Source organism: Penaeus monodon, chromosome 5 (genome assembly GCF_015228065.2).
Source record: "Penaeus monodon isolate SGIC_2016 chromosome 5, NSTDA_Pmon_1, whole genome shotgun sequence".
NCBI lineage: Eukaryota > Metazoa > Arthropoda > Malacostraca > Decapoda > Penaeidae > Penaeus > Penaeus monodon.
In genome coordinates, this window is record NC_051390.1 from 21,544,489 (window position 1) to 21,562,126 (window position 17,638).

The following is a 17,638-nucleotide window of genomic DNA, read 5'->3' on the forward strand; positions in this document are numbered from 1 at the left end:
AGGTCTCTGTGATTCTTTTGTGCTTTGCAATTTGAACTATCAGAAAATGTCTTGTCACAGTATGAACACTTGTATGGCTTTTCACCTGTGTGTATCCTTTCATGTATCCTGAGATTGGAAGGGGTGTTAAATGATTTGTTGCACTGGGAACATGAAACTTTATCTCCTGTGTGAATCCTGAAATGCCTTTTGAAATCAGACTTCGAAGTAAAGGATTTGTCACAAAGAGAACATTTGAAGGGCTTTTCCCCTGTATGAATCTTGATGTGGCGTGAAAGACTGGCCTTTGAATTGAACTTCATATCACAGTCTGCACAGCTAAATTTCTTTAAATCAGCATGACATTTTAAATGCTCCCTGAAAGCAGTCTCTAAATCAAACTTTTTTTTGCACACTATACACTGATATGGTGTATCAGTTTTGTGTGTTTTCTCATGCCTCTTCAAAATTGAATTGTCACTGAATTTCTTATTGCAGAGTGAGCATTCAAAAGGTCTCTCACCTGTGTGAATCCTAAAGTGAATGATGAACTTCTCCTTGTTAAGGTAGGTCTTTCCACAGACAGAGCACTGGAATATCCCCTTTCCTATATGTAGACGTTCATGCAACTTCAGAGCCCGTTGAGAACTCACTGTCTTGTTACAATATGAACAATTCCTTTTGCCACTGATGATGTGTTCACTGTATCAAATAATAAATAGGTTAATTTTAGACTGCTGAATAATACTAATCCCAGCTTGTGGTAGAAAATTGTTCAATCTCAGGAAAAAGAGCAGTCTAAAATGTAAATTAATTTTCTAAGAATGAAAATGTAATCATAAGTTAATTTCCAACATTATTAACTTAGGAGGAGAACCTCAGTTCATCAGTGCCTATTTCTAAAATATTAAGGGGATTTACAATACAATAACAAAAAAACTTACCTCATTTTTATTCTTTTCCTAGCTTCCACTCCACTACAATTCTGTACATCTTCCTGAGAATCTTCTCTTACACTGTACTTGTGATAGAAGTCCATGATCTTAGCTTTAGCTTTATAAATGTCAAGAACTGTCTCTTTTGCGACTCCATACTCTTCAGACAAGCTGTCCACTGATATGTCAGACTCCAACTTCTTTATGACATCCAATTTCTGGGCAATATTTAAGTCCACACGCTTCTTTCTTGAGCTCATACTGTACAATGTTTCGCAAGAGTTGTCCAATCAGTGCGTGTATGTGGATCTATATGTATATGTATCAGTTTTATACGTGCAGTAAGTAGTATCTGAAATCTGCCATCTCAGAGTCCATTATGAGGAGGGCATTCTGTATAAAGGAGAGAATAATCCAATAAAATAATTATATCTTTATAAAATTTAACAGAAACAGATTTTAGAAAATGTAGATCTCTTCCCCTAATAAAGATGTGAGATTTAACTGATCACTATCCTGGTACAAATCATGTTAATCAGATATAAACCTCAATAATCAAAGATGCTGAAAAGCAGCTTGTGAGATACAATCCTTCAATCCTCATGGAAATCTACTCTTTGAATATTAAACATTTTAACTAGATACTTCAGCATGGCAAAATTCTTTTAAAAATGGGTTATGATTCTTAGGGAAGCGACTCATAGATCTACTACAGAACAGTATAGAGATATCCACTATTTTCTGTATACTATCAAATTTGGTAACAAAATGAAGTCATGACAACTGCCTGCTTTACCCTGACAATAGGGAAATGGTATAAGATGAGTATTAATTCCTCATAGTGACCTTATAATAAATAGAGGTTAAACAAATCAGTTTCACTTAACCCAGTGCCTCCAGGTTATATGCTATTTAGTCATGAGTTGATTGCAGCTCCAGAAGATGGGTCATTATGTCATGTTACTACTATGCATGCAATACATTTCATGCAGTTCTTCATAAAGTACAAAGTAACTTCATGTCCAAACATCACATGCCATGGGACACTGCCTGAGGGGGAACAAGATGTATAATGTGCACAATGACTATTCTTTTGTATAAAAGGGGCAACATTTAGCTTGCTATCCATGAAAAATGCCACGCACCAAAAAATTGTGACCTCTTACTGCTGCTGTGGTTAATGGTTAATGGTTAAAAGCAAAAAAATGTGCAAGACATCTAAGGTTATGTAACACTATAGGAAGGTACAATAAAGGAGTTGATGTGTGTTTGGGTTAAGGTAGAGTTAGGTAAGGGGATTAGATTAAGTGAAGGATATGTATGTGTCTGAGGAAGGAGAACAGGTTGTCAAAGCAGAGAGTGTAAGATTCTGTAAGGATGTCTGATAGGTTGGGAGGTCGGTGAAGGGAGGAGAGGTGGGGGAAAGCAGAGGTACGGGCTGCACCAAAGCATGGACAGTACAACAGAATATGTGGAACTGAAAGAGGGATATTACATAAAGAACATAGTGGTGGATCAGAACATGACATCAGATATGAGTGTGTTAGATGGGTGTGGCAAATAAGTAAGCAGGCGAGAGCTGTCTCCCAATGTCTGTTCCAATGGAATGGAGCTGACCAGGAGGAGACTGATATTTTACAGTATGTGATTTATTAGTATAGGCCGCGGTGGCCGAGTGGTTAGAGCATCGGACTCAAGACTGTCACGACGGCAATCTGAGTTCGAGGGTTTGAGTCACCGGCCGGCGCGTTGTTGCCTTGGGCAAGGAACTTCACCTCGATTGCCTACCTGGCCACTGGGTGGGTAAGCCAGCCCAAGTCAGTGCTGGTCCCAGAACCGGGTAAATGAAGATGGTGACTCGATAAAAACACCGGGCAGAAGGCAACGTAAACCACCGGTCTAAACTGCCAAGAAAATCATGGAAATCCATGATCGCCAATGTCCTTGTAGGACAGGGCACTTAAAAAAAAAAAAGAAAAAAAAAAAATTATTATTATTATTATTATTATTATTATTATTAGTGCAAAGACTTGACCAGAAAGACATACAGGATATACAGGAAGGTCTTAAAGTGAGGGTAATAATCTGTAGCTGGAATATGTGAGAAACATGGTTGGTGTGATGTGAACATTGCAGCCCAGCGTGCTAAAGTATCTGCCTGTTCACTGCTGGAGATTCTGACATGGTTGGGCACACCAGCAAAATCTGATAGATTTATGGTGTGTGGACAGGTAGAACAACTGGTTCTGGATCTTACAGACAAGGGGAGACTTTATGAGAGTTAATGAGTTACGGGAGTCAGTACAAATTGTGAAAAAGGAAGGAGTGAGTGAGTATATGTGTTTTAATGCAAAAAGGAGTGTGTACATTAAAGACATTGGATTCAGGAGGGAGGGGTATTTGAAAGTGTGAGTTGGAAAGGTTACTGCAAAACCAATGCTGAAGATGGATTTGGAGCCATCAGTGTAAATATGAATATTGGAAGAATGAATGGAGACATAGTCAAAGAAATGGGTGAGAATGACAGACGTAGAGATATCTGATTTTGGTGGGTCAGGGAAAACAGAGGAGCAAATGCAGGGTAAGGTATAAGCCATGGAGGAACAGAATGGACAGAAAACGGAAGAGGTCGGAGATGGGGAAAGGGGAATGGGAAAGGAGGGTATCCATGCAAATGGAAAAAGGAGTAGGTAAATGTGGAGAAGAAGCAAAGATAGGAAGCAGGGATCGTGGGATAGTTAGTTTGGTGAGGGAAAGTTGGTGGAATTGAGCATAGCATTGGAGAGAGAGAAGGGTACGATGTCGAGAGAGAGATGGCATGACTCAGTGTAGAGGCTCTCAACTTTGCTAAGTGAAGACCATGATGGACTGTATCAAAATGAGCAAGGAAGGAGGTTGAGGCATAGAAGTAGATATGGCATCCATAATCGAGAGTGGAGAGGATCAAAGTAACATAAAAATGGAGGAGAGTTTTGCACTCTGAGCCTAGCTTTTCCTTTAATGTAAGAGATATGGTCTTGCCAGGACAATTTGGAGTCAAAAATAACTCTTAGGAATTTTCCACAGGAATGGTATATATATAAGAAGAGTGGAGGTTGGGAACCTACATGTGCATGAGAGAAAAGGATGGAGAAAGATTTGGAGGTAGAAAAGCGAAAGCCATGGTTAGTGACCCAGGAAGGTACTGATGATATTGCAGACTGAAAGGAATTGGCAGAGACTTGGTATGGATGTGCCAGAGGCGAAGATGGTTAAATCATCAACATATAGTGATGATCAGGCTCTTGGTGGTAAACCTGTGCCAGTGTCATTAATGGCAAGAAGGAATAAAGTGGTGATGAGCACACTGCCTTGTGGGACACCTTCAAACTGAGGAAAGGATGATGATGTGGAAGAGGGAATTTTGACCTGGAAAGGAGAGGTAAGACTTTATAAAAACACCCATGTTTCCACATATGCCTAAGGAGGACAATTGTTGGAGAATATGGTACTGCTATGTGGTAACATACGCTTTTCTTCCAAGGCCAAAGAATATGGCTAATACAGATCTATGGCGTGCAAATGCAGATGTAATACATGTCTAGAAATGAGTAAGGGGGTCAGCAGTACTTCGGGCACATTGGAAATCAAACTGGAAAGGAGAGAGAAGATTGTGAGATTAGTTTGCAAAAGCAGCTAGTTAGAGCGTGGGGTGGTAATCTTGAGGGAGGGTTCCTGATTTACTGGGTTTTAAAAAGGGAAGGATAAGAGCTGCTTGCCAATGAGATAGAAAATTTCCTGACATCCATATGTGGTTGAAAAAAGTTGATAGGAAGCATAGAGAGGAAGTGGAAAGTGTTGGAGAATACAGTAGTGAACACTGTCAGAGCCTTCATGAGTGTTGCAGCACAAATAAAAGGTAGCTTTGAGTTCAGAGGAAGAAAAAGGAGCATTATATGGTCTTAATGGAAGAGAAGTGTGGAGAAAGGTGAGAGCCACTACTAGCCTGGCTGAAATAGTCACCTAGTTCATTAGCAACTTGGAGAGGATCAGAGATGAGATTATCTTGAATATGGAGGACAGGGGCTGGATGGGGGGATGTTTGCCTAATAATTTAGATGCTAAACAGCTGAAACTGATGTAGATGATGTAACTGAGGAAACATCTTCACCAGATATATGTTTTACTGTTCTGGATTGTATGACAATGACAGGTGGAGGCTCTTTCCAGACAGGTCATGTATACAAGCATCATAACATACCGCTTGGTCTGAAGGGTACAGCTGTATGCGTGATATTTCCATTACCTGTTGGCATGGGGTTAAAGGAGATAAGGGCTGATAGTTGATTATGGGTGCCTCATTTGTAGCCATAACTGTTCCAGGCTGCATGTTTGAAGTGAAGCACTTTGGTGCAATCAGAATTGCACTTTGGTGCAATCAGAATTCCACTATGGAACACATTTGGGGGTATAAGGTCTTGAGGTCTGAGGAATGGCCAGCATGGGGAGTTAAGAAGTGGTACATATGAAGTAGGAGAAAGGTGGACTGGAAAGTGGTCACTATTGGGAAATTGTTTAGAACTGACCAATGGAAATCTAAATGGAGTGAAGGGGAGCATAGAGAGATTAAGGAATGAAAAAGATTGTGTGCATATCTCCAAGTGTGTAGGACAATCTGAATTAAGGATGATAAAGTCAGTTGTGGAGAGGAAGTATTCTAGGCAACAGGAATTGGTGATATAATCACCCCAAAGAGTGCAGTAGGTAGAATGGGGAAGTAAGATGTAGGAGGGATAGTTATAGGGGGTGTAAAAACATCTAAGGAGGGAGGGGGAAGGGCAGAATGAGTGACATTACTGGAGTAAGAGAAAAACCTTGTCGACGTGCTTCCTGTCTGGCTTCACATAGAGTGAGACCAAGTCTGAGTCTAAGAGCTGCCACCTCAGACTCAAACTTGTAGGTGGGGCAGCCCTATAAAATACATTATGGGGGCTGCTACAGTTGGCTCATGTGAGTGACTGTGCAGAGCAGTTTGATTGAGTATGACCAGGTTGGACACATAGAGGAAATCAGGCTGTAGAATGGTAATGTTTGGCAGGATGTCCTAAACGCCAACAGTTTTGACACTGACGGGGAGGAGGTTGATATGGTCGGACAGGGAAGGATTCTCCACCAATGTAAACATTAAAGGGAAGGTCATGTCTACAAAAAGTAATTTTGACAATGTTGGTGGGGTTCTTACAATGCCCTCTAGGCAGAATGGAGTAGCACTGTACTGATATAGCATTACAGTCAGGCGAGTAAGTCTTCTCCACAATCTGACCAGTTTTTGTTATAGATAGGGCAGTTTGCTGGGGAGAGAGAGGCAGTTCTGGTGCAAGTATTGAGGGTTGGATGAGGTTCTGCAGGAATGGAGTTACCAGAGAGATCAGTTATGAGTTGATAATGCTATAGCTTGGTTTTCAAATGTAACTGTGATGAGATGGGAACAATCAGCTTGGCTATGGAAAGAGACTTTGCCTACTTGTTTTTGGAGACATTGCTAGGAGAGAAGAATGTTGTCAGAGTAAGGAGCTGTGAGGGGGATCACAAAAAATTTGTCCCATTTGGCTGGGCTAAACAGAGAGGGGAACCGGGAGAGTTTGAATTGATGCAGCTACTTGATGAAGGGGCAAGCCTCATTACCCCAAATAAGGGTATAAAGTCTTCATTACTGGCCACAGTAAGCCTAGAGTATGTTGGAGAGAGAAACAGTCCACCCCTCAGGGTCCCCTTGACGGATAAGGGCTAGGCAACTAAAACGGGGAATACCATTCCCATGGCTCCCTCTTTTCATCCTTTCAGCACAGCTCTCACACTTTAGGAAGTGGATAGTAAAAGAGGTTGGAGAAGGGACAAAAAAAAAAAGAGGGGAAAAAGACAAAATTGCAAAGTTAGTTGAGTCAAGGGCTGAGGCCCAAGGTAGGGGAAATCTCCAGCATTGGGTCACCGTCCTCGCCTCCTAAGCCCCCCCCACAACAATAATAGGCAAGGGTTGGTGGGGGGGGGGGGGGTTACTGCTGCTGTGAACCTGTAAATAACCTTCAGTCATATGGTGCTCTGCCAGTGTGACTTTCTTAGTCTCTTATCTGCAAAAATAAAAATAAAATATTTTTCTCTTTAGCCCTTAATACTCCCCAGAGCAGAGGTCCAGCAGACTCAGAATTCTTCTGGAGGCATTGGGTTAAGAAGCAGGGCTCAAATTTCTAGAAGGCACCTTGCAATCAATACTTCTTTTATCACTGCCATATATATATATATATATATATATATATATATATATATATATATATATATATATATATATATATATATATATATATATATATATATATATGGCTAGCATTTCTAGTTGGCAGGGTGTGAAAAATCACCTTCTTTAAATAAAAAGATTTAACTGTTTTTTTCCTTTTGCTTTGTATTTGAATACCATACCCAACTGTTGGCAGCAATGCAGGCCTTTATATATGTAAAACATCTACAGCTATTATCTTATGCATGCAACATTTATGACAATCACCTTTTTGAAAAAAATAATTTGGCATCCCTGATCACTTTTGATCCCTTAATCATAAACAATTAGAATGCAAATTAAACTAGTTTCTTACTGATATTAATTATATATATATTTTTTTACAAAACAAGAATAAGATGAAGAAGAAGAAGAAGAAGAAGAAGAAGAAGAAGAAGAAGAAGAAGAAGAAGGAAGAAGAAGAAGAAGAAGAAAAAAAAAAAAAAAAAAAAAAAAAAAAAAAAAAAAGAAAAGAAAAGAAAAGAGAGAGAAAAAAAAGCCAACTGTAGGTACTCATCACAAAAAAAATAAAAATTTTGATAATGAACACTCTAGCACTGGCTTTCATGATTGTACATTAATGTGAATATATAATTAGTGGTATAGATGAAAGTTTAAACTAACAAAATATTTAATAAACAAATATTTCATTTAAAACAATGCACAAAGATCCAGAGGCCTTTACACAGCATAACTATTAAATATTTTACAAAATATTTATTTCAATTTGCTCATATAATCCACAAGAACTTACAGAAGGCAAGAAAGATAAAGTTGAAAGCAGAAACAAGCCTTGATGCCTTCTCATTACCTAGACGGTTTGAAATTTCTGAATGGATAAGCCCAAAACTCAAAAAAGAGGTCTAGTGTAAGTCATTTTATATATATTAATGTGTATAAAAAAGGTGAAAAATAATGAAAGAGGATATGCAAAGTAACAAGGTATCTTCTAAAAGTATCTATCCTATTTAACTTCTACTAAAATATATTCTGATTATAAATGCTGATTTTTCTTCTCTCTGATTATAATTAACTTAAATAACTTGTTTCAAATAATTTAATTTTTTCATTATGCCCATCCTATTAGTCAGAGTGAACAGCTTTTTAAAAAACTATAATAATGAAGTAAGTATTTTCATTACAAAATACCATAAACATACAAACACATAGTTATAAAACAATAATAATCAGTACATCTTAAAACTATGATATGAAGCCTGATTAAACAAAATAAAATAAAATATAATATCTTCCTAACCTTATTGGCCGTTTCTTGTGAAGCACCTTACATTAGTCACCACTTCAGGAACTAGCTTCTACTCTTGCACGTGAAGGGTGATGCACACCTAGAACATAATGATAACATTAGCAAATTATATATATTAGTACTACTGACACCAATAGTAATAGTAAAAATAACAAAAATAGTAATTGTAATATCAACAGAAATTGTAATAGCAAAAACAATTTTCTTAATCACAATAACAATAACAACAATAAAAATGGTAATATATATAACAATAATAATAACATTGATAATGATGATGACAACAACAATTACAATAATTGCAATGAAAATAACCATTCAGTTCCTTAATAGATCACATCAACACTCACAGTCCATACCAATAGTCTGTTGAAATCTGTTTCTTTTGTTTTCAGTAGCTATCAGTACCTTGGCCTAGTAAATTACCAATTTTATTTTGTTTTTGGGGTACAACAGCCTCACACTGGAAAACCATTATTTACTATAAAACATCAACAAATTATTTGTGCATTCATATTTTTCCTAATATCAAAACTCAATATCAACTGCTCTTTGATAATGAATAATTCTTACAAGAAAGAATTCTAATATTCTCATTGTACAACCTGTGTATGCTATGGGATAGTACAATTGATTAAAAGTTAACTGTTAAAACTCAATATGATTTTACTTTTGATATTCGTATTTCATCAAAAACAGTATCTTGTCTGAATATATCACTTATGGTTAATTATAAATCTGATATATAAAGAACATTTACCTTTTATTATTCCTATAAAAAGATAATACATGTAATGTATGCATCTTCTTTTTTCTTGTGTGCCATACATGCTTATATATGCAAACAATAGATGATCTGAACACAATATAAGAATAAGAATATCTTCTATAGCATCAAATTGATTACAGAGCCATTTAAAGGTTTAAATGGCTCAAGACAATGGTAACAAGTGTTTGACTGATGGTGGTTTACACTGTTCAATTTCTTTTCATAAGAAAAAAATCATTTCAGTAAATGACTTTCAGGATATCACAGTAAAGAGTATATGGAATAGTTACCTTAATAAAATCCAAGACACTGTTCATCTATGGCACTGGTGTCCTTGGGCCAAACGTGGCTCTCAGAACGGCCGCAAGAGGCCCACACGGTGACAGGAAGAATTAATTGCCTGTGAAATTATGATACCATATACATTTTGTTACCATTAGTACTACCATTCAAAATCTAATAAGCAATCTAAACTTCATTTATACATATACAACATAACTTGCACAAACTGAAAATAAAGAAGATATGATATAAGATACACAAGAGTATAAAAAAAAAAAAAAAAGTATTTTTTTACAAAGTGACAGGACCCCTCTGAGACTCAGTCCCCCAGACTAGAAACCTTATTTTCAAAAGTCATAACTTGCACAGCTAAATTTTGCAGTTTGTCCAAAAATGTGCTGTTCATTTCTGCATAACTATTAACGTCCATGTAATGTTAGTGATGGATGATACATTACTTATGCATCATTTCTACACTATTAAACTGGCTCTACACTATTACTGTCATTGATGGTACAACCCAGTATAGTTCAGTTTCATTGATAAACCTTTTAGATCTGCAGAAATAACTGCCTCGTAAATAGATCACTTCAACAATTTTGCGCAGCTACAAATACAATATAGAGAACTGCATGGTAAAAACAGAAAATCATACAGCAAGCTGCCTGTGTGCATGCCACAAAATTTCCAGTCCGGTCAGTCCCTATTATTCCAGCCAACAACCTCAGGGTACTCTTGGGAAACCCCCAAAAAAACTTCCTAACCCTGGGGCTTTGCAACAACCACCCGATCTGCCCTTAAATTCCCACCAGATAGCCATGGACTGTGCAAATTACTTCATATATCTGTGTGTAGTTTTTCCTCTTTCTGACAGTATATTTAGATTTTCCCCATCTTCATGCGGTCTATATGTAAACGTAAACCAGAACAATTAATTTACTAATAGTATTTGCACGGATTAACCTTCAGAGCAATATGGATTCAAACCATATCTCAATTCACTTTATCATATCTGTCCCAGAAAAATAATGTCTACTCCCATAAGAACTAGATCTACGTGTTAATAGCATTAAAATATGATAAATAATTGATAAAAAATTATGAAGCCTATCGCACACAGCTTCTATATTCTGTCGATGTTCATTTCCAGATTGCTTTGTTTTGGTTGTGGACACTCATGTAATACCAGATATATATTTTTCCTGTTGTTTTCCTCTTGGTTTTTATAGATTGCCTATTACTACACACTTTCTACTCTCCTTTCTCCTCGAAAATACTTACGAACACAGCTGCTAGAAGAGAAAATTAGATATTCTTAAATTCGAGAATGTTTCGCCTCGTAAAGCCCGCCGTATTTCTCTACTGGAATCAGCTGATCACGTTCGAGAATCAACACGGGAAAGTATTGTTTTAATTTCTTTATACATCTATTAGCTTTGGCCCTGATTTTTTAATTGTTATTATTATTATTATTATTATTATATTTTTTTTTACTTTGGAGCAAATTTTCTTTTACATTTTAAATCCTTTTCTTCTCTTATCTTCAAATAAAAGCGATAATTTCAGCGTCGCAGGAGAAAACAAAACAGTTTTCTACAAAACTTGCTTAGTTTAGATCGATTTATAAATGTTTAAAAAATTCCAGTCCCTAGTAAGTTAATAAAACACATACATCATTTATACTGAAACCTAAAAGGGAAAAAAAGATATGTAGTGCTGCCATCTAGCTTCCGGGTGTGAAACCTCAACTTTGCATAGATCTCAATGAAGAAGCGCTTGAGGTTTGAAATAAAATGCGAGATACATATTCGTATTACGCGAACACTGAATATTGTAATTACTTTTGATTCCAAATACCTGATATGGAGGCGATAATGTCATAATTTTGACAGCTTACTAAAATCGGAATACTCAATACGAACATACAGCACATATTTAAAGATATATATTTTCTCGAGAATATAACATTACTGTAGAGCATTGGTTCTTGACCTTTTAGGACCCCATTAAGAATGAGATGAAAACTAAGAAACACAAGAAATATTCACGAAGACTCAACTTGCATACGATGGGTAGAATGTACTTTGTTTACTGAGATTGATTCTCATACATTTATGAGGTACACGTTTTTATTCTTAAAATTTAAGTAAACAATCCATGAAACACTCCTTTTTATGAAAGAGCAATGGCCACTCATTATAATCATGAATAAATGTTAATTTTATATGATTCTCACGAACCCCGTGAAACCATTCTAGCGTAAATAACATAAAATACCCAATAATTAAAGCAGCAGTATATCTCCCCATATATGAGTGAACTATAATAATAGTGTAATAGTTTGATGATATAAATCCCAGCATAAGTATTTGAGGAATAACAAACTGAAGCAAATGGAAGTATGAAAAAAATATCTTAAAGGTAATTGCTAAGGCCATTCTCACCTGGCCAAAAATCTATTCTTTGGTTTCAATTATAAGCCCCACCAACAAATAAATACTATCACGAATAGTTCTGACGGAAATCGCACGTGAATGAGGCCGCTCATTACAAAACAAATTTGTATTCCAGTTTGCGAAACCCTGATGGTGACGAACCAGGCGATAGGCCGTTGCTGCTGTCATTTTTGACGTGGAATCTCATAATAATTCCTGATTTCCAGGCGAAATTGACAGAAAGCCTCCGGAGAAGCTGAAGGCTGCAGACTATGTATAGAGTGGAATCCTATCAATATGTGACCGAAATTCCAATAGTTAGGCAGTAGACAAAATGTATAATGTGCTGTTCTTTATGGCTGATAAACGAGAACTATTTGTTTAGAAATAGAAAGGTCTACGCTTGTTTCGGGGAATAAACGGTATGTTTAGGATAAACTACTGTAAATGATGCATATGATATGATTTTGTATTTGTGTAACGCGAATTAATATCGAAAGCACGGTTATGGCGAGATTAAGATAACAAGAAGGCGATAACAATAATGAAAATCGAATACATGCTAAATATGGGATTCCCAATTCGGCGGCTGCGTCACCCAGGGGGCCATGGGGTCCTTTTTGGGGACCATACAGCACCAATATGAAAATTATGACGTCAGATTAAACAGAACTTCATCTCACCTTTAGTACCTACATATAATTATCTCTAACATATCAATAAATTGGAATCTTTCCATAAAGTGTTTTTGCCATGTAGCTACTGACATCAGTACACTATTTATAAGTGGCAGTGAGTTAATCTGAAAAGATGACGGTCACTGAAAGGGAATCACAGAATTAAAAAGGCTGGGAACCACCAGTGCTCATTTTGCCAGGCAGTGTCTGGTGATTTCGAACACCAATCAACACAGAAATCTTCTAGTTTGCCTAAGGTAAATTTGCCCGCGTGCACAAGCGGTAACCTCTTTCACAGGCAAACTGCCCCGGATATTGCAACGCTGGTTCACATGCGAGAAAACAACTCGTTTATCGTGTAGTTTGCCTACGTTTGTTTTTTTCCTTTCTTTCAATACTGGATCACTACCTTTTGTGTTTGGGACAAATAATGTAATAAAAAATTACCTGGCAATAATAATGTGACATCACTAATTTGATTCAAAGAGATTGGGAACCAAGACAAAACATCTTAGATTTCCGATTCTGACTTGTTTGTCTCATAGATTTGAAAAAAAAAATCGTATTTTGGTCACATTTAGCACTTCTATCTTAAAACGAATAAAACAATCCGCGCCTTGCGCGCGCGTATGTTGTGTGTGTGTGTATTTGAGCATAAAAAATTCCTTTCTCTTGAATCAACATGAGGTCCACTCACGCTGATTCATAGTGACAGCTAGCCACAATAACAAGATGGACATAAATATACATACTACACCTGAGGCGTCGACGAGTAATTTCTGCTAGTTTGTGTTCCACAGTTGATTCATGCACATTTGACTACAATAGAACTGAGCGTGTGTGTGTGTGCGTACGTACACACACACACACACACACGCACACACACACACACACACACACACACACACACACACACACACACACACACACACATACACACACACATACACACACACATACACACACACATACACACACACACACACACACACACACACACACACACACACACACACACACACACACACACACACACATATATATATATATATATATATTGTGTGTGTGTGTGTGTGTGTGTGTGTGTGTGTGTGTGTGTGTGTGTATGTGTGTGTGTATGTGTGTGTGTATGTGTGTGTGTATGTGTGTGTGTATGTGTGTGTGTATGTGTGTGTAGTGTGTGTGTGTGTGTGTGTGTGTGTGTGTGTGTGTGTGTGTGTGTGTGTGTGTGTGTGTGGTGTGTGTGTGTGTGTGTGTACGTACACACACACACACACGCTCAGTTCTATTGTAGTCAAATGTGCATGAATCAACTGTGGAACACAAAACATAGCAGAAATTACTCGGTCGACGCCTCAGGTGTAGTATGTATATTTATGTCCATCTTGTTATTGTGGCTAGCTGTCACTATGAATCAGCGTGAGTGGACCTCATGTTGATTCAAAGAGAAAGGAATTTTTTATGTGCTCAAATACACACACACACAAACATACGCGCGCGCAAGGGCGCGGATTGTTTTATTCGTTTTAAGATAGAAGTGCTAAATGTGACCAAAATACGATTTTTTTTTTCAAATCTACGAGACAAACAAGTCAGAATCGGGAAATCTAAGATGTTTTGTCTTAGTTCCCAATCTCTTTGAATCAAATTAGTGATGTCACATTATTATTGCCAGGTAATTTTTTTATTACATTATTTGTCCCAAACGCAAAAGGTAGTGATCCAGTATTGAAAGAAAGGAAAAAAACAAACGTAGGCAAACTACACGATAAACGAGTTGTTTTCTCGCATGTGAACCAGCGTTGCAATATCCGGGGGCAGTTGCCTGTGAAAGAGGTTACCGCTTGTGCACGCGGGCAAATTTACCTTAGGCAAACTAGAAGATTTCTGTGTTGATTGGTGTTCGAAATCACCAGACACTGCCTGGCAAAATGAGCACTGGTGGTTCCCAGCCTTTTTAATTCTGTGATTCCCTTTCAGTGACCGTCATCTTTTCAGATTAACTCACTGCCACTTATAAATAGTGTACTGATGTCAGTAGCTACATGGCAAAAACACTTTATGGAAAGATTCCAATTTATTGATATGTTAGAGATAATTATATGTAGGTACTAAAGGTGAGATGAAGTTCTGTTTAATCTGACGTCATAATTTTCATATTGGTGCTGTATGGTCCCCAAAAAGGACCCCATGGCCCCCTGGGTGACGCAGCCGCCGAATTGGGAATCCCATATTTAGCATGTATTCGATTTTCATTATTGTTATCGCCTTCTTGTTATCTTAATCTCGCCATAACCGTGCTTTCGATATTAATTCGCGTTACACAAATACAAAATCATATCATATGCATCATTTACAGTAGTTTATCCTAAACATACCGTTTATTCCCCGAAACAAGCGTAGACCTTTCTATTTCTAAACAAATAGTTCTCGTTTATCAGCCATAAAGAACAGGCACATTATACATTTTGTCTACTGCCTAACTATTGGAATTTTCGGTCACATATTGATAGGATTCCACTCTATACATAGTCTGCAGCCCTTCAGCTTCTCCAGAGGCTTTCTGTCAAATTTCGCCTGGAAATCAGGAATTACGAGATTCCACGTCAAATAATGACAGCAGCAACGGCCGATCGCCTGGTTCGTCACCATCAGGGTTTCACAAACTGGAATACAAATGTGTTTTTGCAATGAGCGGCCTCATTCACGTGCGATTTCCGTCAGAACTATTCGTGATAGTATTTATTTGTTGGTGGGGCTTATAATTGAAACCATAGAATAGATTTTTGGCCAGGTGAGAATGGCCTTAGCAATTACCTTTAAGATATTTTTTTGATACTTCCATTGGCTTCAGTTTGTTATTCCTCAAATACTTATGCTGGGATTTATATAATCAAACTATTACACTATTATTATAGTTCACTCATATATGGGGAGATATACTGCTGCTTTAATTATTGGGTATTTTATGTTTTTTACGCTAGGAATGGGTTTCACGGGGTTCGTGAGAATCATATAAAAATTAACATTTATTCATGATTATAATGAGTGGCCATTGCTCTTTCATAAAAAAGGAGTGTTTCATGGATTGTTTACTTAAATTTTAAGAATAAAAACGTGTACCTCATAAATGTATGAGAATCAAATCTCAGTAAACAAAGTACATTCTACCCATCGTATGCAAAGTTGAGTCTTCGTGAATATTTCTGTGTTTCTTAGTTTTCATCTCATTCTTAATGGGGTCCTAAAAAGGTCAAGAACCAATGCTCTACAGTAATGTTATATTCTCGAGAAAATATATATCTTTAAATATGTGCTGTATGTTTCGTATTGAGTATTCCGATTTTAAGTAAGCTGTCAAAAATTATGACGATTATCGCCTCCCATATCAGGTATTTGGAATCAAAAGTAATTACAATATTCAGTGTTCGCGTAATACGAATCTGTATCTCGCATTTTATTTCAAACCTCAAGCGCTTCTTCATTGAGATCTATGCAAAGTTGAGGTTTCACACCCGGAAGCTAGATGGCAGCACTACATATCTTTTTTTCCCTTTTAGGTTTCAGTATAAATGATGTTTGTGTTTTATTAACTTACTAGGGACTGGAATTTTTTAAACATTTATAAATCGATCTAAACAAAGCAAGTTTTGTAGAAAACTGTTTTGTTTTCTCCTGCGACGCTGAAATTATCGCTTTTATTTGAAGATAAGAGAAGAAAAGGATTTAAAATGTAAAAGAAAATTTGCTCCAAAGTAAAAAAAAATATAATAATAATAATAATAATAATAACAATTAAAAAATCAGGGCCAAAGCTAATAGATGTATAAAGAAATTAAAACAATACTTTCTCGTGTTGATTCTCGAACGTGATCAGCTGATTCCAGTAGAGAAATACGGCGGGCTTTACGAGGCGAAACATTCTCGAATTTAAGAATATCTAATTTTCTCTTCTAGCAGCTGTGTTCGTAAGTATTTTCGAGGAGAAAGGAGAGTAGAAAGTGTGTAGTAATAGGCAATCTATAAAAACCAAGAGGAAAACAACAGGAAAAATATATATCTGGTATTACATGAGTGTCCACAACCAAAACAAAGCAATCTGGAAATGAACATCGACAGAATATAGAAGCTGTGTGAGATAGGCTTCATAATTTTTTATCAATTATTTATCATATTTTAATGCTATTAACACGTAGATCTAGTTCTTATGGGAGTAGACATTATTTTTCTGGGACAGATATGATAAAGTGAATTGAGATATGGTTTGAATCCATATTGCTCTGAAGGTTAATCCGTGCAAATACTATTAGTAAATTAATTGTTCTGGTTTACGTTTACATATAGACCGCATGAAGATGGGGAAAATCTAAATACACTGTCAGAAAGAGGAAAAACTACACACAGATATATGAAGTAATTTGCACAGTCCATGGCTATCTGGTGGGAATTTAAGGGCAGATCGGGTGGTTGTTGCAAAGCCCCAGGGTTAGGAAGTTTTTTGGGGGTTTCCCAAGAGTACCCTGAGGTTGTTGGCTGGAATAATAGGGACTGACCGGACTGGAAATTTGTGGCACGCACACAGGCAGCTTGCTGTATGATTTTCTGTTTTTACCATGCAGTTCTCTATATTGTATTTGTAGCTGCACAAAATTGTTGAAGTGATCTATTACGAGGCAGTTATATCTGCAGATCTAAAAGGTTTATCAATTAAACTGAACTATATGGGTTGTACATCAATGACAGTAATAGTGTAGAGCCAGTTAATAGTGTAGAAATGATGCATAAGTAATGTATCATCCATCACTAACATTACATGGACGTTAATAGTTATGCAGAAATGAACAGCAATTTTGGACAAACTGCAAAATTAGCTGTGCAAGTTATGACTTTTGAAATAAGGTTTCTAGTTGGGGACTGAGTCTCAGAGGGGTCTGTCACTTTGTAAAAATAATCTTGTATTTATCATATCTTCTTTATTTCAGTT

At 36.9% G+C, this 17,638-nt stretch overlaps 1 protein-coding gene across 5 annotated transcripts; it reads right to left on the reverse strand.

Moving 5' to 3' along the window:
* Positions 1-22: 22 nt before the first annotated feature.
* LOC119573086 (zinc finger protein 558-like) lies at positions 23-11,161 on the reverse strand (the record flags this gene model as incomplete). 5 transcript variants are annotated; one of them, XM_037920111.1, is given in 6 exon segments in its annotated part: positions 23-681; positions 924-1,307; positions 1,802-1,964; positions 8,483-8,570; positions 9,551-9,660; positions 10,824-11,161. In XM_037920111.1, coding segments are annotated over 2 exon segments (910 nt in total), but the record flags the coding sequence as incomplete, so codon positions are not given.
* Between the last annotated feature and the right edge of the window lie 6,477 nt (positions 11,162-17,638).